The sequence below is a fragment of the Pelobates fuscus genome, chromosome 1, assembly GCF_036172605.1.
Source record: "Pelobates fuscus isolate aPelFus1 chromosome 1, aPelFus1.pri, whole genome shotgun sequence".
NCBI lineage: Eukaryota > Metazoa > Chordata > Amphibia > Anura > Pelobatidae > Pelobates > Pelobates fuscus.
The window spans coordinates 14,718,193-14,739,958 of NC_086317.1; the positions used below are offsets into that span (position 1 = coordinate 14,718,193).

The 21,766-nt window shown below is 43.5% G+C and overlaps 1 protein-coding gene across 2 annotated transcripts; it reads left to right on the forward strand.

Moving 5' to 3' along the window:
• The first annotated feature begins 1,082 nt into the window (after window positions 1-1,082).
• TIGIT (T cell immunoreceptor with Ig and ITIM domains) lies at window positions 1,083-21,442 on the forward strand. 2 transcript variants are annotated; one of them, XM_063442010.1, is made up of 4 exons: window positions 1,083-1,215; window positions 15,882-16,202; window positions 19,422-19,516; window positions 21,246-21,442. In XM_063442010.1, exons 1-4 carry the CDS (start codon window positions 1,152-1,154, stop codon window positions 21,420-21,422), a joined length of 657 nt encoding a protein of 218 aa, XP_063298080.1. In that variant the 5' UTR covers window positions 1,083-1,151; the 3' UTR covers window positions 21,423-21,442. The 2 variants fall into 2 exon arrangements, with proteins under 2 accessions (XP_063298080.1, XP_063298088.1); XM_063442018.1 differs by having other exon boundaries at window positions 15,882-16,166.
• Window positions 21,443-21,766: the final 324 nt, after the last annotated feature.

Here is a 21,766-nt window from a genome sequence, read left to right on the forward strand (position 1 = left end):
ATCTGTGTGAACGCCTTGGTGAGATGTCTAGGGCCATACAAGCAACAAGACCCAAGTCTTACTATTACAAAGCAACGTTTAAATGAAGCAGAAATGTTTAGATAACAGTCTACCTATTTTATTATTATTTTTATTTCTATTTTTATTATCTCCCAACATGTAACTAATTCATACTGTTTTACCTAGTTGGTGATGTACACTAGATTACCATGTGATTTTATATACAGCTTACTAACCATAATTAGTTTTACGTATTACACTGGTATTTTTAGATTTAGCGATAACTGTATTAAAGCGAGTGATACCAGTACTAAAGCGAGCTATAACAGAAATAAAGCGAGAGATAACCGTATTAAAGCGAGAGACAACAGCATTGAAGCGAAAGATAACCGTATTAAAGCGAGAGATAACAGTATTAAACCGAGAGATAACAACATTAAAGCGAGAGAAAACAGTATTAATGCGAGAGATTACAGTATTAAAGCGAGAGATAACAGTATTTAGCCATAGCAGGTTAATATATATAAAATGAGGTTGATAATCATAGGAGACTTTGTCAATATGTTTTGATGACCCTATCCTGTACAACTCTTGAACGTCTCCCTCTCTTTTTTCTGTACCCCTATAATCACATGCCTCAACAAAATAAAGAATAAATTAAGAAAAGGTTCTGTAAGGAATATTTGGGCGCAAACAGGAAAAGTGGCAGAAAAAATGCATGAAAAGTGAATGTGACAATTTTTATAACTAACTATAACTACTTTGTTCTTGTGTGTACATTTAGATGAGGGCACCACACAATGAAATTCTTTGTTTTAGGACATTTGCACCATCACTAATCGATGCTCCCCATGGGCTCCTTGGCCTCTGCCACGTCACATACTGGCTGCAGAAAAAAAATGATTTACGTCATCACAGCAAACTTTGTGGGATTATTTTGTTTCACACTTCGCATGTCAGTTCACAGTTCTCGCCCCCGTCTGCTTCCAGCTCAATGTCTGTGGTTTCCTACTCTGACCAGAGATTGTAATAAACAGCCCTGACAATACCCAGCAGTTTCTTTTGTTGATTAGGCTGTTCGCAGTATTGCTCATTGCGATGTATCAAGGAGCGAGAACCCTGGGATTTGGGGAACACGGGATTAAATCACCATGAGATTGTATCCGTCTCCTCCCGGTGTACTGGCGCTGTGCTGCTTTGTGATCCAGATTCCAGGTATGTTTAGTTACATTGTGATTGATATCCTGCATGAGAGATGATGGATCTGCTGTATGGACCAGTGCAGAGACAGTGCAAAATGTTTACATCCACAGACAGGGACCCATTTCCATGCTCCTCCATAATTCTAATTCCACTTCACCAAACCAGGAATTATACCAGGCTAGGAATTGAAAACTGTACGGCAGACGGCCAGATCTGAAGCCTTTCTCCAGTTTATCTAATTGGGACTAAAACTCCCGATGGCCTTTCCAAATCGTCTACATTCGTAGAACTGAGAAAAAAAACCTCTAGAAGGAAATGAAAAAATAATAAATATCCAAATTGGATTTCCCCCCCCCCCCAGATCACATATCTTTACAAAAGTTAAATAATTATAAAGACGGGCTTGGTAGACATTTGGGTAAAAAGGAAGACCCAGCAGGCACCCCACTATACTATACAGATATACTGTACGTCTCTAGTTAGTTGGAAAGTCAAAAATAGTTTTATAGATTCCGATTGCCCTTCAGGTTGGAAACGGTTATGAAAAATAAAATCTGCTTTCTCTTTTATCTCTTTTATCATTGCTCATTGAAATGCACACTGGATCATATAACCATGTGTTTAGTGATTAGTTTGCATCTGTCTACCCTGGAAGCATCCCATTGTACAGCGCTACGGAATCTGATGGCGCTATATAAATAATAATAATAATAATGGTTTTAATATTATCAGTAAAAACCAAGTCAATAATTATAGTCTGGTTTCGTCAGACATTTTTAACGACTTTCATTTAGACTTAAAGTCGGCCAAAATGATAGAAGCTGATAAACAAAATATCCTCCAATAACCATGCTTCCAAAGTACATTTATCAGTCTTTTTAACCCTGTTAGTCATTACAAAAAGGCATACGTAATAGCCTCGGCAGGGCCGGTGCAAGGATTTTTACCGCCCTATGCAAATTTGTATTTGCCGCCCAATTTGTTCCACCCACTCATGCAGACTTACCTACACTGACCCATACACACACACACGCTGACCCATACAGACACACACACTGACCCACACACATACACACATGCTCACACTGACCCCCCTCCACACACACACTGACCCATGCAGACACACGCTGACCCATACACACAGACACACACTGACCCATACACACACACACACTGACTCATAAATACACACACTGACCCATGTAGACACACGCTGACCCATGCAGACACACGCTGACCCATACACACAAACAGATCCATACGTACACACTGACTCCTAAACACACACACTGACCCATACATACACAGACCGATACATACACACACACACACACACACACACACACCCTGACCCATACACACACACACAGACACTGACCCACACACATACACACACACTCACACTGACCCCCTTCCACACACTGACCCATGCAGACACACACTGACCCATACACACAGACACTAACCCATACACACACACTGACTCATAATGACACACACTGACCCATGTAGATACACGCTGGCCCATGCAGACACACGCTGACCATAAACACAAACAGACCCATACATACACACTGACTCATAAACACACACACTGACTCATGCAGACACACACTGACCCATACATACACATACCGATACACACACACACACACACACTGACTCATAAAGACACACACACTGACCTATGCAGACACACATAGACCGATACACACACATACACACACACAGACCTACACACACACACACACACACAGACCTACACACACACACACAAACACATACACACACACAGACCTACACACACACACACACACACACACACACAGACCCATACATACACACACAGATCCATACATACACACAGAGACCCATACATACACACACACAAAGATACTGACTGAAACATACTGACACACATTCAATGAAACACACTGTGCATTCTCTCTTACCTTCATTGCACTTTGCTCTTTGTTCCTATCACCTTTGCTGTGCCCGGTGGCCAACACTTTTTTCCAGCCCAATTTCCCTGTTATTCTCCCACCTACTTGTCCCCACGTACAGGGCAAGGGGTGGGAGTGAGTGAATGATGCGCCCTTGCGCTGCCGCGGAGCTTGGCTGGAAGAGGGGTCCTGACTTAGCAGGCTGTGGTGAATGCCGGACCGACGTTTTATGCTAGTCTACAAGTAAGTGCTCCCTAGCGTATGGTAATGTGGCTGGCGGCTGCTCCGGATGCTCTTTATAATCAATGCAACTTCATAGGGGGGTGGCCAGACAAGTAGTTAAGTCACTGCCGGTGCCCCCCCTTAAGAAGTGCCCTAGGCGGCTACCTACTTAGCCTATAGGATGCGCCGGCCCTGAGCCAGGGAGGTTCACTATGACCCTCACATTAGTACTGTAGCAGAATGAATGTTTGTAATACCCTTTTTCATTCCTTTTTGTCCGTACCCACTGTTTGTTTACCGAACCCCCATTTGTGTGGTCCATGGGTTCGCATCTTTTAACAACTGACCACCCCTGGCTGTTAACCGCAAATTGCTTGTTAAAGAAAGTGTTTCCCCTGTGTGGCCGCCGTTCGTATCACTGAACGCACGTGTGCAAACAAACGGCGGCCATTTTGTCTCTCAAACGTGGGCAGCGGTACATGATCTTCGACGACCTGGAACTAATTTTTGCTACTCTACTCCGCGAACACCCGGTAAACTGATACCGCTACCTATCCAACTTCCCGAACCAGTATGAGAACGGCGTTCGGAAGACCTAACTACCGAACAGGGGGAACATTCGTATGCAAGCAGTCAGAGGGAGCCTTCATCGGTATTCGTGTGAGAGCCCTCAAAAGAAGACCAGTCGAGACTTATTTTCTCTGGAACTGTTTTGGGGCTTCACCTCGTGGCTGACTGGTCAAAACTTCCCTTTAATGACGTTCCCGAACCACTGAATGGATCTGAGTGATATTTTGACAAAGTGTGCGCTCATATCCCAGCTATTCGGTGACATAATTTTCGTGGGGTTCTGAAATATTAGAATGTGTTTTATGATGTTTGCAAATATTGTATATTTTCTGTACCTGAGAGGTGATTTAATTAAATAGTTGTTCTTTCTCAATTATCTCTCCTGCACAGAGGAGGAGTCTCTGAACGGTTTACTAGTCCCTTGTCCCTTTTAGGTCCATCAGGGAAATACCCCTGGAATATGATTTAAGAAACCCCTTGCAGTTGCATAAAAGCCAGCTGTGGCTGAATAAAGCTCAGTTGACTCCCAGAACTGTGTGTCGTCCAGTTAGTGGGGGGATTTGTCTTGGATATTTTATTGCTTCCTTGATACCGGAGAAACTGACGGAAGCCAAGCACAGAGAGATGGACACAGGTTTCTTCAGGAAGGAAGAGATTCTTTATTGGATCACCGATCGGGACTCAGAGGGACTAATGTCACCAAAATACAGCAAATTCTGAGCCCCGGACAATAGTGCAGGCTCCTTATATAGGCACATAACTCCTCCCATATTAAGCTCCACCCGCACATTCTCTTGACCAATAAATACAAATAAGAATTAACTTCCTGCTTGACCGCATGGCTTGTCCAGCACAATGGAGGAGGGGAATACTATATCCTGTATTCTTGCACATGCTCCGTACACTACTGATCGTATCTTTCCACGTGCAACCAACCGACCGATACGTCAGCATATGCACGTACACATGCCACGTGGTAATCTCGGCCTACTAAATTTATTTTTACCGAGATTCCACCACATTCCCCCCTTTGATGCCTCTTGATATTTCACAATTACTTGAGGCATCACTTAACCTTGGTTTGCATACACCGCAAGTTACCTTGAACCAGACCAGACTTATCTATGATGTGAATCTTCAACACTCATCTTCCTGCATTGGTTCTCCCTGATCTAGAGCCTTATATTTATAAATTGCCATTATCTGTGCAGCAGCCTTCCTTTCTGCTATATTTTCTATCAGGCTTTGCACAGACCTAACTACTAAGGGTATAAGACATGGCAGGAGTAGACACAACATTAAAATCAGTAGGACTCCACCTACCACTGCCTTAAGCCCTCCAAACCACTCATACCAGCTACCAAACCAACTACTTGGATTGTACCCTTTCCATACTTGAGTAGGCACATGCGCTAGTTTAACCATATGGCTAGTAAGCTCAGCTATTGCTTGCCCTTCGTCATCTATTTGAAGACAGCAATTGCTCAGGTTAAACTTCCCACATACACCTCCCTCTACTGCCAAAAGGTAATCCAAGGCTAATCTATTTTGGTATACAGCTGTCCTCATCCTGGTATTATGCTTCGCTAGAAGATTGAGCGCTTGTGATGTCTCGTTAGTAATGATCTCAACCACCGCCTGTAATCTTATAATACGGTTGAGCATATAAATTGGGGTTCTATAACCAAAGGTACCATCCTCTGCCCACGTGGCTGGCCCATAGTAATCTATAATACGCTGGGGAGGCCATTCATTATCTTCCCAGGCGCCTATCTCTATGGGTCCCCTTTTCTTCCTATGATTCACATCATACACTTTAACACCTAAAGTCTCACCTGTTTCAATAGGTAACAAGAAGAAGGATGGTTTGAGCATACCCAACACACATGCCCCTTCCCAGTCCTGTGGCAACTCCGAATAGGCTTTCTTACCACAGATCCAGTACAAATTTGCTGGGGCTCTCCAGTTAGATGTGATGGATAAATCAAACCACACATCCTTTAAATTGGCGTATCTAGCAAACGGGTTAGATGGTTCTGAGACATTTGAAGCCGACCACCAAGTTGTATTCTTTGTATCATCATCATAAGCTTTTTGCCCTAGACAAGTTAATTCTCCTACAGAAATATTATACATTATTCCTTTCCTCGCTATGCAAACATAACCTATGATGGAGGTCTTTAATCTCCACTCAGATTTACCTCTAACACTTGTATGATAATCGGCTTGTGTAGATATTAATTGGTCAACTGCCTCAGAACCGGACATTACCTCCTTTGCTTCCCAAGGCCATTGGTCTCCCATGTTAGTACCTCCACACACATAGCAGTTGGTAACATTAAGACTACCGGCAATACTTTCAGCTAAATCAATGAACAGGTTTTTAGCGTTATGGGGGATCTTATTATCTATGCTCATCTCTTCATAAAAGGAATGATATACTTGATGAGTTTGGGAGGTTACCGTATCAGTCTCTATCCCTATAAATAATACTGTCCCAGGGTCTAAACCCGTCCCATATATTTGAAACCCAAATAAATTACCATATTTATCTAAGAACTTGTCGGGGTTATTTATAAGTATATGGATTGGATTGCACTCCATAGACTTACAGTATGGATTGGTAGGCAACTTAGTCACAATCATGTCCTTGTCTGCTGTTTGTCCCCAAGTTGCCCACCCCATACAAGACCAATATGGGCAAAAGGTATAATCTCTATTTGGGCATCTAGGACTCACATACTTATTTTTACTACTGGGACAAATATATTTATCGTTAGACCCATACGTTCTCTCCCATCTAAGATCCCCACATACATTCCACGGTTTCCTACCACTTGATATCGCTTTACACGCATCAAATAGCAGAACACCTGAAGAATATACGGATTCTAATACCGTCTTATTAATTAGGGTCCCCTCAGGATCTCCATTCCTGAGAGTCAACCAAATTGTACGGGGTTGATACTCTGGACTGAAGCACTTAGGTTCTCCTATTCCTAAATTGCACACACTATATTCTATATTTAAGTATCTACATCTTGATACATCTCCTTTACACTCATATTGCGAATGCCAAATTAGGGTCTGGGAAATATGGTTACCTGTTCTTGTAGTCTTAATGCATACCTCACAACTAGGAGTGTCGGTACCTCTACCTTCCTGAATATAAAAATACACATATAAAAACATTATCATAAACACATCTTTCGTCGTCATCCTCAGTCTTCGTCCGTGCGAAGGCACCTCAGCTTCCAGGATGTAAGGGCTGCAGGGAATGGAGTTCTGCTCGTCTTCACAGGGGTCCCTTCGAGACTTTTCCTGACTTATATACTCGTTGGTGGGTGGACAGGCTTTATTATGGCCTTCTCACTCACTTACCAAATCTCTGAAACAATAAAATTTGTAATCCACAAGATTCCTCGTCACTCCGACTGAGTCGTGCGTTTTAACCGGATCTTGCAGGGATTCTCTGGATCTGCTGTAGCTTACCAAGAATCGACTGCTGCTGGTTTAACCCTGGAGTGATGTATCCATGGAGTCACTTCGGCTACTTTTATCGCTGTAGGGGTAGACAAAAGAACAACATAAGGACCTCTCCACTTGGGCCCTAACGGTACATTATTCCACTCTTTAATCCACACTTGATCTCCTGGGTGGTAACTATGAACTGTGGGATAAATATTCACAGGTAATCTATCTTGTACCCATTTCTGTACCTCCTCCATAGTCTTACCCAACTCTACAACCTGCTGCCGGGTAATTCCTTCTCCCAACTGACTCAAATCCCCCCTTAAGTTACCAAGTACGGGAGGTGGTCGCCCATACATGATTTCAAAAGGAGAGAGGCCCATCCTTCTGGTAGGTGTACTGCGTATTCGCAATAGAGCTATGGGCAAGAGAACGTTCCACTTAAGTTGGGTTTCCTGACACATTTTAGCCAACTGATTCTTAATAGTTCTATTCCTTCTCTCTACCTTACCAGAACTCTGGGGTCTATATGCCGTATGAAGCCTCCACTTTATACCAAGCATATGAGTCAGTTGTTGTAGGCACTGATGAACAAAAGCTGGACCATTGTCCGATCCTATAGAGCAGGGTAGTCCATATCGGGGTATTATTTCTCGTAGCAGGAATCTCACAACTTCTCCTGCTTTCTCTGTACGAGTAGGACATGCTTCTACCCAGCCTGAATAGGTGCACACAACTACCAGTAGGTAGCGATGTCCACCAGATTTAGGCATTACTGTATAGTCAATTTGTAAATCGGACATGGGGAGTCCCCCCATAAACTGGACTCCTGGTGGCTTTACTGGTCCTTGTCTTGCATTATTTTTAGCACACGTTACACATCTTCGTACAATGGCCTGAGTCAAGTTGGACAATCTTGGTATGTAGAAATGTTTTCTGAGAGATTCTTCTGTACTATCCCTCCCAGAATGTGTCCCGTTGTGATAGTTTTGGACAATTTCTACCGCTAGTGATGCTGGAATGACTATTCTTCCATCTTCTAACTGATACCATTTGTTCTCCAAATACTTTCCAGGTTCAGTCTTTAACCACTCCTCTTCTTGAGCTGTATAAACTGGAGTCCATTGAGACAGTGGAGTCGGTATAAGAGCAGCTATATGCTCCACATATTCCTGTCTTCCTGATTCAGCGGCACGCTTAGCTGCACTATCTGCCATCCGATTTCCTTTGGTTACATCACCATCTCCTCTCAGATGCGCTCGACAATGAATAATACCGACTTCTTTCGGCTCCCACACTGCTTCCAATAGTTGTAGGATTTCAGCTGCGTATTTGATTTCTTTGCCTTCTGAATTCAATAGTCCTCTTTCTTTATACAAAGCTCCGTGGGCATGAGTGGTTAAAAACGCATACTTGGAGTCCGTGTAGATGTTCACTCTTAAACCTTCAGCCAATTGTAACGCTCGTGTCAGTGCTATCAATTCTGCCTTTTGTGCTGATGTTCCTTTTGCCAGTGGCCGAGCTTCTATCACCTTGTCTATCGTTGTTACTGCATATCCTGCATAGCGGATCCCTTCTTTCACATAACTACTGCCGTCAGTGTAATATTGAACATCGGGGTTCTGGATGGGAAAATCACGAAGATCTGGTCTACTTAAAAATACTTCATCCATCACTTCCAAACAATCGTGTTGACTTTCAGTAGGTTGCGGCAGAAGGGTAGCTGGATTTAACCCCTTAAGGACACATGACATGTGTGACATGTCATGATTCCTTTTTATTCCAAAAGTTTGGTCCTTAAGGGGTTAAGGTATTTACAGTCTCTAAATGCACTCTTGGGTTTTCACACAACATTGCTTGATACTTGGTCATACGGCTGTTACTAAACCAATGATTTCCTTTGTAATCCAACAACGTCTGTACTGCATGTGGGACTCGTACATAAAGTTCTTGACCCAGAGTGAGTTTATCGGCTTCAGCTACTAGCAGAGCGGCTGCAGCTACGGCTCTTAGACAAGGTGGAAGTCCGCTGGCCACTGCATCCAGTTGCTTAGACATGTAGGCAACAGGTCTTTGCCATGATCCCAAGTACTGTGTCAATACTCCCACAGCCATTCTTCTTTGCTCATGTACATACAGGTAGAATGGTCGTGTGTGATCAGGTAGACCTAATGCTGGGGCACTCATCAAAGCCTTCTTCACATCTTCAAATGCCGTTTGCTGTTCTTGAGTCCATAAGAAGGGGTCGTGCTCTGTACCTTTGATAGCTGCATACAGAGGTTTTGCCAGTATCGCGTAGCTGGGAATCCATATCCTACAGAAGCCTGCTGCCCCCAAGAATTCTCGCACTTGTCTTCTATTCTTGGGTATCGGTATTTGGCACACAGCTTCTTTTCTCTCTGGCCCCATAATTCTTTGACCTTCAGAGATATGGAATCCCAGATATTTGACAGTTGGCAAACACAACTGAGCCTTCTTTCTGGACACCTTGTATCCTGCCTTCCAGAGAATGTGTAGTAGATCGTGCGTTGCTTGCTGACATATTTCCTTTGTAACTGCTGCTATCAACAAGTCATCTACATATTGTAACAATACACACTCTCCTGGGATAGACTCGAAATCCAGTAGATCCTGACTTAGAGCTGAACCAAATAGGGTAGGTGAATTTTTAAACCCTTGGGGCAGTCTTGTCCAGGTCATTTGGCGTTTTGAGCCCGTCACAGCGTTTTCCCATTGGAAAGCGAAGATACATTGGCTTTCTGCGGCAATTCGGAGGCAAAAGAAGGCATCTTTGAGGTCTAAGACTGTAAAGTAAATAGCCCCGCCCAGAATTAAAGCAAGCAGGTTATATGGATTGGGCACAACTGGATGTATACTAACAACCGCATCATTGACTGCTCTCAAGTCCTGCACAGGTCGATACTCATCTGTACCGGGCTTTTGAACAGGCAGCAATGGGGTGTTCCAGGGGGAAGTACAGAATTTTAGGATACCATACCGTATGAACTTATCCAGATAAGATTGGATGTTCTTCTTAGCCTTCTGCGGGATGTGATATTGTCTTAGGCTCACTGGATAAACCCCAAGTTTTAGTTCGATTTTAATAGGTGGAATATTGCGGGCCAGTCCTGGTGGGTTGTTCTCTGCCCAAACTCCTGGTATGTTGAATAAGGATTCATCACTCCTAGGGTTTTGGCTAGTCAACGCTGTATAAAGTCGCCACTCTTCTTCCTTTGGTACGGATAATGTCATAATACCTGAAGGTCCATTAAACTTTAAGGATGTTGTTCCATTTGGTAGGAACGTAATCTGCGCTTGTAATTTGGATAGCATATCACGTCCCAGCAATTGGACTGGACATTCAGGCATGAAAAGGAATTGGTGTTTTACTACGTGGCCTCCCAATGTACAGAGTCGACTTTTAAGAACCGTTTTTTCAGCACTTCTTCCAGTTGCTCCTATTACAGTAATAGTTCTTCCAGATGGAGGAGCAACTAGGTTAGTCACCACCGAATGTTCAGCACCAGTGTCGATCATAAACGCACTCCTTTTTCCCCCTATTGATACATCGACCATAGGCTCCGCTCGACCAAGGGGGATGGAGCCCGGTCGGTATCAATAGTCCTCCATAACCGTGTCAGCCAATCCTACAAAGTCCCTACCTTCTCTATCGCGGGACCTTTGCGCTGCTGGATAGTACCTGTCTTCCCTCACACTTCCTCTGTTCCCATTACTTCCTCTATTACCATTGCTCCCTCCGGGGCCTCCTCTACCTCTCGCTCTGCCTCTAAAGTTTCCGTAACCTGCCCTAGGTCGGTCTCTCTCATACTATTTTCTTCGCGGACACTCACTTCTCCAATGCCCTTCTTCCCTACAGTATGCGCACTGATTTCTACTCAGGGGTTCCTCATTCCACTTACTATCGCCTCTATCTGGGCCCCGTCTATCTACGCCTGTGATCGCTACCGCTAGCATATCTGCCTTTCTACGCATCTTGCGCTCTTCCTCTTTCTTTGACTCTGTTTCCCTGTTCATGTATACTTTATTCGCTACCTCCATCAGTTGGGTGATAGACATTCCTGCGAACCCTTCTAACTTCTGTAGCTTGCGCTTAATATCTCCGTAAGCTTGGCTGACAAAGGCGGAGTTTACCATTCGGGAATTATCAGCGTCTTCCGGATTAAAGGGGGTATACAAGCGGTATGCCTCCAATAATCGGTCATAAAAGACACTGGGCGCTTCATCACTTTTCTGAATCACCTCAACTGTCTTCGACATATTAATAGCTTTCTTCCCTCCGGCTTTCATGCCAGCAATTATAGCGTCTCTATAGGCTTTAAGTTGAACCATATCTGCGCCATTAACATTCCAGTCGGGATCGGTATTAGGGTAATGTGTTGCGGCCCATGCTGCCGGATTGGCTTGATTTAAAGCACGGGCTTTATCCTCTAGCGCTTTAATGGCCGCTTGGTTAATCCTAGTCCTTTCCTCATTATTGAACAATGTCATTAATAACTGCTGGCAATCAGCCCATGTCGGGTTATGTGTCTGAACTATCGAGGTGAACAGATCGGTCATAGCTTGTGGTTTCTCAGTGTACGAGGAGTTGTGGGTCTTCCAGTTCAAGAGATCGGTAGTCGTGAACGGGACATACACGAAGACTGGGTCAGCATATGCCATTTGACCTGCGGCATCGAGATAGGCTGACCCAGGATTCAGACGAAGAGGCATCTGGTAATGTTTAAGTTGTTGGGTACAGGTCAGTTGTCGGGTTAGTATAGGGCTACGTGGAGGGGCGTCGGTTAGAGGTTCCAGTCGGGGGGTAATAGAGCATGAGGATGTGGGAGCTTGATTTTGGGAAAAGTTGGTGAATAGTATACTCCGAGCCGAGCTAGAAGAAGCTTGACCGGAAGTTTGAAGTGGCGCCAAATCAGGATATTCAGATCTAACGGGGGTTGGTTCTGGTTCCGGAAGGGGAGATTTAATACGAGGGGGGGTGGATTCTGTATTGGGGGAGGAAGCGGAAGTGGATGGGGGCAATGGGGGAAGGGGTGCAGAACTTCCTGCACTCGCGTCACTTCTCCCTGTAGGGAAGTAAGGGGGCGGCAAAGGGATCTCGGACTCAGGGGGCGTGTCCAAAATGGGCCTAACCATAGTCCTAGTGGACAAACAAGTCCTGGCCACCATGAGGCGACATTGCTCCTCGTGGCATATCTGAATCCATTTTGGCGAGTCGTTTACGGCCTGTCTCCAACAATCAATATATGGAAACTGCCCGTAAAGTTCAGGCCTACCTGATACATCCACGTGTACACGCTGTACCAGAGTTGGATCCAAACTACCACGTGGCGGCCATGCCGCAACCAAAGTAGGCCACTCCCTAGTGCACAAAGTGACCAAACGTACAGGAGACATTTTAACCCCAAAATCACATGTTTTAAATCCCTTTTTAAAATTCTTTACCATACAACCTAAGGGATCCGAAATCGTTGACTCTGACGCGCCCATACTTATCAATGGAACGTCGTTGACAACGATTACTATGCACGCGTTCTATTCAACAATCACACCCGTTTCCTCTGGCAACAGCACCACGTGGTACGGTTACCAAGTGAAACGTACACAATAACACAATAAACACTCAGGGAATTCCCGTACACACACAGCTGTTACACCAGTCACTAAATAATCAATATTATGCCCTCTGGCGAAACTATACAGTCACCCACGCTATAATTCTCTATATATGAATTACCCGTCTATAACACACCCCAGTAACATCGTCTTTTACAAATAGCGGTTACAGTACGGTTAGCATAGGTCAAAGCACAATTTAAGGTCACAATACAATTATTAGTGGTTATGGTGTTAAACATGCATTAGACGACAATGATTAGTACTTATATACAGTGTCAGTAAATATACAGGGTTATGGTACCGTGCACTATGATACAGCAACACACTATTAACACTCTCGCTAGACGGCTGAGCTCGCGCTATCTAACAAGATATACACTTTACTAACAATCTTTAACACATATACAATCCCAACTAAACTATTGGCCAGTACCTTGAATGGACTACCTAAAACTATCTACATCCGTTTTGGTTAGCCACACTGCCCAAGCACCACATATAGCGAACTAGAGGGCGGAATTTACAACAGCACCCTTTTAGTCTATTTACTCTATCAAAAATCTAGTGGGTTTCAAATTTACACGCCTTCCCACTTAGCCAAGATAGGTTGAGATCTAGCGAACCGAATTTACACAGACGCCGCTTAGTCTCCCGGTCCCTCCGACCTAGCGAACAAAATATACACCCTAGAACGCTAGTCTAGACAAGACACCGGTGTCCGGCTAGGGCTATTTACACAGAACCCCGCCTGACTCCAAACCAAATCAAACGGTCTTACTAAAGAGCGTTCGATTGAGCGGTGCGCCTTCGCTCCTTCCCTCCGACAGAGGGGGCAGATTCCATACACAGATTTAAACCCCTTTTGGGCCTACCGCACAATCGGTATACCCCTAGTGGGTCTGCCGTCTAAAACAGCACTTGTCTTACCTCCTCGTTCCTGAACCTGAGTTCACACTCATCGACGGGGACACCCCAGCACTTCTTACGTAGAGGCCGATGATCTCCTGGACAACAGACCAGTGGCGCCGAGACGAAGGGAGGTCCACGCAGAAGTTCAGGGGTGCAGCCATAGAGAACGTGGGCAAAGATAGACCGTCTCACGCCTCTGCCTCTCAGCTACCGTTGAACGATGAGCTTCCCGGCCAATGCACCAAATGATACCGGAGAAACTGACGGAAGCCAAGCACAGAGAGATGGACACAGGTTTCTTCAGGAAGGAAGAGATTCTTTATTGGATCACCGATCGGGACTCAGAGGGACTAATGTCACCAAAATACAGCAAATTCTGAGCCCCGGACAATAGTGCAGGCTCCTTATATAGGCACATAACTCCTCCCATATTAAGCTCCACCCGCACATTCTCTTGACCAATCAATACAAATAAGAATTAACTTCCTGCTTGACCGCATGGCTTGTCCAGCACAATGGAGGAGGGGAATACTACATCCTGTTTTCTTGCACATGCTCCGTACACTACTGATCGTATCTTTCCACGTGCAACCAACCGACCGATACGTCAGCATATGCACGTACACATGCCACGTGGTAATCTCGGCCTACTAAATTTATTTTTACCGAGATTCCACCACATCCTCAGCTGGGTATTGGGGCTCCGCTACAAGTACAATAGAAGTTTTACCCCTCCCACACTCGCTGTGACGCAAGGCTGCTCGCAGTTATAAAAAACTAGCGACTGGGTAGCTAATAGTTAATGCTGTCCAATGGAAAGTACTGTAACATGGCTGTGTAATACAAAAACAAATGCAAACTCACAAAAACTAAGCTCTGCGCTCAAACTCCCACTACTCCTGGGGGGCAGCAACGGCAACAGTATTCAGCAGCTAAAATACATAAAATTAAAATGAAAAAAAAGTTACTTGCGCACTATCCCAAATATATTTGCACATTTAAATGACAGGAGGCTTCTCACCCCGTATGTACCCTATTAAGGGTTAATATCTCATGAGATAATTTGCCTTTCAGCTGATAGCAGCAAGGTGAATTGTCAATGTAAGACTCAGATAAGAGGTTTTGCCTTGACTTGGTAGGTGAGCTTACACATTAATGGACATTGGGATGGTACTAAAAACCTCCTGATATATGTCTGCGATAGTGCCCCGGTAACTTTAATATTTTAATTTTTAGCTTCTATTCATCTCACTGCGGAATACTGTGGCCATTGCTGCTGCCCAGGAGTACTGGGAGTTTGAGCGCAGGGTTTAATTTTCGTCTGTATTTTTTTTTTTTTACACCTATTTGCCCACTGTCTGTGCTTATTAGCTGTCAATCCATATAGACTAACTTAGCAGGCGTTATGTGCCTGTTACTTAGAAGGTAATCACAGAAGTCTGTATTTTCAATGGACTATATACAAACTCGATAAGAATTAAACTGGTGTAATTAAATGGATTCAAACCATTAAAAGCTGATCAAGGGTAGAAAAACATGTCAATATACAATATCGGCTGATATCCAATCACAGTCATAGTGATCTAGGTTAGAAAATGTCCATCGAGTTCAATCTGTAAAATAAATGTTTGTTATTTCTGTTTGTTTACATTAAAGGTAAGTGATTTGTTTGTCTGATGACTGCATATTTCTCGGTTATATTTACTGGGCGCACACCTAAAGAGGGGTCGCTACTTTTCTGCAGGAGCCAGTTCCTAATTCCCTTTGCTCCCTTTGCCAAAAGGCTGGCTCGGTATAATAGGAGTTATAATTTGCTATTCCTGCCATAGAACGTACATTGTGATACTCTATCCTGGTATCGCTGAGTTTCTTTATAACAATTTTTCTAGAACAAGTTAACGTATTATTATTTTTATCGCCGTACAGGGACACAAGCTGGTCTTTACATCACGACTCAGAACGTTACGGCCACGCCGGGGAGCGACGTCACACTCACATGTGAACTCTCATCACTTGATGTGAAACTGACCCAAGTCAACTGGAAGCTGTGCAACGGCTCGTACATTGCCTTTCACGTGCAGGACAGAGGACACGTCAAGGAGGCATTTGCAGAGAGGGTGGTGCTGGCAGAGCGGTATGGGGTAACAATACGAAACGTGAGCTACAGCGACACCGGCCAATACTGCTGTATTTTCAATGTCTTCCCACATGGTGCGTATCAAGGAGAAATATTCCTCGAGGTCACAGGTAAACGTCATACAGCGTCAGTAAATCAACTTTCCTCAACTGGAAAATGAGGGTTTATTACAGTAACAAATGCTATCAGAGAAGAACAACACTGAGAGAGAATGAAAGTATAAACAACCAAAAACAGGAAATGGAATGAGAGAGAGAGAGACCGAGAGAGTGAGAGAGAGTGAGAGAGAGAGATAGAGCATGAGAGAAAGACCAAGAGAGAAAGTGAGAGCGATAGAGAGAGCGAGAGAGAGAGAGACCAAGAGAGAGAGTGAGAGCGAGAGAATTGGCCTATCATCTAATGGAATGTAGTGGTTGGTTCCATTGTTCTCTCGGCCTGGAACTGGCCCATCATCTAATGGAATGTAGTGGTTGGTTCCATTGTTCTCTCGGCCTGGAACTGGCCCATCATCTATTGGAATGTAGTGGTTGGTTCCATTGTTCTCTCGGCCTGGAACTGGCCATCATCTAATGGAATGTAGTGGTTGGTTCCATTGTTCTCTCGGCCTGGAACTGGCCCATCATCTATTGGAATGTAGTGGTTGGTTCCATTGTTCTCTCGGCCTGGAATTGGCCTATTATCTAATGGAATGTAGTGGTTGGTTCCAATGTTCTCTCGGCCTGGAACTGGCCCATCATCTAATGGAATGTAGTGGTTGGTTCCATTGTTCTCTCGGCCTGGAACTGGCCCATCATCTATTGGAATGTAGTGGTTGGTTCCATTGTTCTCTCGGCCTGGAATTGGCCTATTATCTAATGGAATGTAGTGGTTGGTTCCATTGTTCTCTCGGCCTGGAACTGGCCCATCATCTAATGGAATGTAGTGGTTGGTTCCATTGTTCTCTCGGCCTGGAACTGGCCCATCATCTAATGGAATGTAGTGGTTGGTTCCATTGTTCTCTTGGCCTGGAACTGGCCCATCATCTAATGGAATGTAGTGGTTAGTTCTATTGTTCTCTTGGTCTGGAATTGGCCCATCATCTAATGGAATGTAGTGGTTGGTTCCATTGGTTCCCATGGACGGTGATGGCCCCGGTGTTAGAACTTTTCTGAATAGAAGGTTTTGATGCATTTCCTTATAATGTCTAAATGTTTAACCTGAATCACACATTAGATCTTCAAACATAATGTGATACAATAGGGGAGAGTTTTCAGAGTGTTTTGATCAAATAATGGTGCAAAGCTGTGTGATCATATCTACCAACAATGTTCCTGTTTAAGTCATAGGTTTCCATGGTGACAGCAACACCTTTACAATGTTGCCCTTTTCAAACGACAAAACTTTAATAATTCCTCCCAGAGCTCCACAGCATTAAAGGACCACTCTAGGCACCCAGACCACTTCAGCTTAATGAAGTGGTCTGGGTGCCAGGTCCAGCTAGGGTTAACTAATTGTTTTATAAACATAGCAGTTTCAGAGAAACTGCTATGTTTATCAATTAGTTAAGCCTTCCCCCTAATTCTCTAGTGGCTGTCTCACTGACAGCCGCTAGAGGCGCTTGCGTGATTCTCACTGTGAAAATCACAGTGAGAGCACGCAAGCGTCCATAGGAAAGCATTATGAATGCTTTCCTATGTGACCGGCTGAATGCGCGCGCAGCTCTTGCCGCGCGTGCGCATTCAGCCGACGGGGAGGAACGGAGGCGGAGAGGAGGAGGAGAGCTCCCCGCCCAGCGCTGGAAAAAGGTACGTTTTTACCCCTTTCCCCTTTCCAGAGCCGGGCGGGAGTGGGTCCCTGAGGGTGGGGGCACCCTCAGGGCACTCTAGTGCCAGGAAAACGAGTATGCTTTCCTGGCACTAGAGTGGTCCTTTAAAACTCACAGTATCATGCAATATATGAGTGTATCACAGAGCTCCACAGCAATAATACTCACAGCAATACGCAGTATGTGTGACTGTATCCCAGAGCTCCACAGCAATAACACTTACAGTAATACATAGTTACATAGCTGAAAAGAGACTTGCGTCCATCAAGTTCAGCCTTCCTCACATGTGTTTTTTGCTGTTGATCCAAAAGAAGGCAAAAAACCCAGTCTGAAGCGCTTCCAATTTTGCAACAAACTAGGAAAAAATTCCTTCTTGACCCCAAAATAGCAGTCAGATGTCTCCTTGGATCAAGCAGCTATTACCCCACTAATTAGAAATTATATCCCTGTATATTGTTTTTGGAAGTATTTATCCAATTGCAGTTTAAACATCTGTAATGACTGACAAAACCACCTCTTCAGGCAGAGAATTCCATATCCTTATTGCTCTTACTGTTAAAAAACCTTTTCTTTGCCTTAGATGAAATCTCCTTTCTTCCAGCCTAAATGTGTGACCTCATGTCCTATGTAGAGCCCTGTTTATGAATAGATTTCCATATAAAGGTTTGTACTGGCCCTGAATATATTTGTATAATGTTATCATATCCCCTCTGAGGTGCAGTTTTTCTAAACTAAAGAGATTTACATTTTTTAACCTTTCTTCATAACTAAAATGCTCCATTCCTTTTATCAATTTTGTAGCTCGTCTCTGCACTTTTTCTAGTGCCATGATATCCTTCTTTAGAACAGGTGCCCAAAATTGCACAGCATATTCAAGGTGTAGTCCTACCAGTAATTTATAAAGAGGCAAAATTATATTTTCATCCCGAAAAGTTATGCCCCTATTTACAAAACCTTACTGGCCTTAGCAATTTTTAGATTGACCTTGCATATTGCTGCCTAATTTGTGGTCTATAACAATTCCCAAATCCTTCTCGTGTGTGGTTATTCCTCATTCACTATGGTATGTATGAGTGCATCACAGAGCTCCACAACCATAATACTCACAGCAACACATCAATAATACTTACAGTAATGTTCAGTGTGTGTGAATGTATCACAGAGCTCCGCAGCAATAATACTTAGAGCAATACGCAGTATGTGGGATTGTATTACAGAGCTCCACAGAAATAATACTCACAGTAATACGCAGCATGTGGGATTGTATCACAGAGCTCCACAGCAATAATACTCACAGTAATGTTCAGTGTGTGACTGTTTCACAGAGCTCCATGACACTTATACTGTCAGTAACTTGTAGTGAGTTTTGGCCTGTGATTATTATAACCAATTATAGCGCGTCTTATTATTTTGTGATACATTGAAATATCCTGTGATTTTCCTGTCAATCACTGAGCCCCCATATATCTGGAAGCAGATATTGTATTGTACTTTACTGACCTCGGTTTGTTTTTTCATATCTCAGATAAGATGGATTCTCAGTTGAAGCTGTATGCCTTGAGTGGCCTGGGTTCTGTTATCCTCACCATCATTGGATGCGTTGGGGTATTCTGCTACAAAGTGAGTACTCAACGCAATTAAAGAACCCTGTAAAGCCGTGCCGATAACATTTCCCATAATTAGCCAATTAACAGAAAATGGAGTCCATCCAACAAATACCAGAACAGAGTGATCGAAAATCATGTCTAATATTTCGGTTCAATGAAGTATCCGAGTAAAGTGATAATACTTTCAATGGTTAGTACATTTAATAGAACACGTTCTGAATTTGGGGACCACGTCACGTATCTGCTGATCACCCTCCTGCATGAACCACGCAATCACGCAAGAGCGTCAGACATCCCATAATATGTACTATCACTGCGTGTTCATCAAACAGATTATCAGAGATAAATAGCGCCATGGTAGGAGTGGAGCTTCTATACATGCTGTATCCTACATACTGACATACATATTTACTAAACGCTATATAAATGGCAATAATAATAATAAAGTGATTTCAGATTCAAGGCCAGAGTAGCCGAGCAGAAAGCATTGCTGACTTAGAGAATTTTCCTAGTTCGTCTGTTTTGACCTTAAATTAGAATTCACACTTTAATTAATATTCCGGCATGTCTTATATTGGGGTTTATTTCCAATTCATTTAAAAATTATCATTATCTATAAACAAAGGACTATTTAAAATAAAATCTCAAGGGTCCAAGCGATCCTGCCACGTGGTTAAGGGTACACTCCTCACCCCTAAAGTACTTGCTGAGATGCTTTAGGGATTACGTTTCCCTACTTTGTCGTCTTACAAAAATACAATTTTAAGAGAATTTCAATATGGTGGGATGCCTTGTGTAGAATAAGTGAAAACAGGAGATCTTTACATAAACCTGAAAAACATTCTACACGCGTGTTTTTGACACATGTAATTCCAGGTAATTGAATAAAAACTCCTTCCCCATGTATCGAGGGGAGATTGTAGAATATTTATCTATATTTATAACATGCCTCAGTGAGCTATGAAACCCACAAGGTCCATGAAAGGGAAACTGGGAACACGATTAGCACGACAGCTCAGTGCAGTGGTTATGGTGCTCTGCATCCGTTTTTTTGTCAAACTGTTTTAGAGCAGTTGCACCAAACTGGGGCCTGTAGCCAACTGCTCCTATTGGCTATGAAGCTGTTCAGCCTTGGACGCCAGTTATATACTGAGTTTTAGACAATAATCAGATAGATAATCAAGAAGCTTAGTTTCCATTTTGCTAGTTTGGGTGGCTGAGGGGGGCTGTCTATAGGTAATGGGGAGGGACCTATTTTTGTCAAACAGCTCCAAAACGGTTTGACAAACACCATGGACGCTCCATAGTCTCATAGCACCATAACCACTACATTGTGATGCAATAATACTTAATCTGCAGTGATACACGGAGTTGTAGTGGTTGTGATGTTTAGAGTACCCCTATTAAATAGTCCAGGGGTAGGGAACCTTCGGCACCCCAGATGTTGAAGACTACATATCCTATAATGCTCACACAGCCATATTGCTGGCGACAAATCAGGGGAAATGCAGTCCACATCTGGAGTGCCAATTAACAGTTAATCAAATGGATGAATTAAGGAGACTGACTAAAATACTGCAGATAGCAGGATTTGATTGGAGAAATGTGGCGTTTTTGGCCACGCCAGTGAATCTCCAACCTATTTCTTCTCTATTAGACCGATGGATTGGAGGAAATTGTGGTTGATGTTGAAATCCCCTGGGGCAGATTATTGATGTCTGTTGTCTTTTTTTGTTTTTTAGAGAAGTCTAAGAAGGATGCGTCTTAACAGCAGTGATCAGAATGAATATATAACAAATCTGGCTCTTCCTATGGTCCGGACACCAACTATGACCACATCCCAAGACGCAGAGACAGAGGAGGATTGCAATGGGATGGAATACTTAAATATCTTACTATACAGGAAGCCTCAGCTATAGAACCACTGGAAATTGGTGGAAACCCTGCTCACAAAACTTCATTACTCTTCACCCCGGTATATTACACAGACCTATCTATGTACAGTGGGGCGAATGCTGCATTCTATGCATGTAGCACAATCTGCACAGGACACAATGGATTGCCACGGACTGATCTATGGGTTTTAGGAGCAGAATCCACAGGAGTACGTTGATATTTCTTCGAGTACAGCTAGGAATGCAAGTAAAAAGTAACCAGTTAGGGCAGCAAGAAAATTCTCATGCCAGGTTGTTTTTTTAATAAAATGTGTAATGATATATATACACACACACACGCATGCACGCACACACACACAATGGTTTGG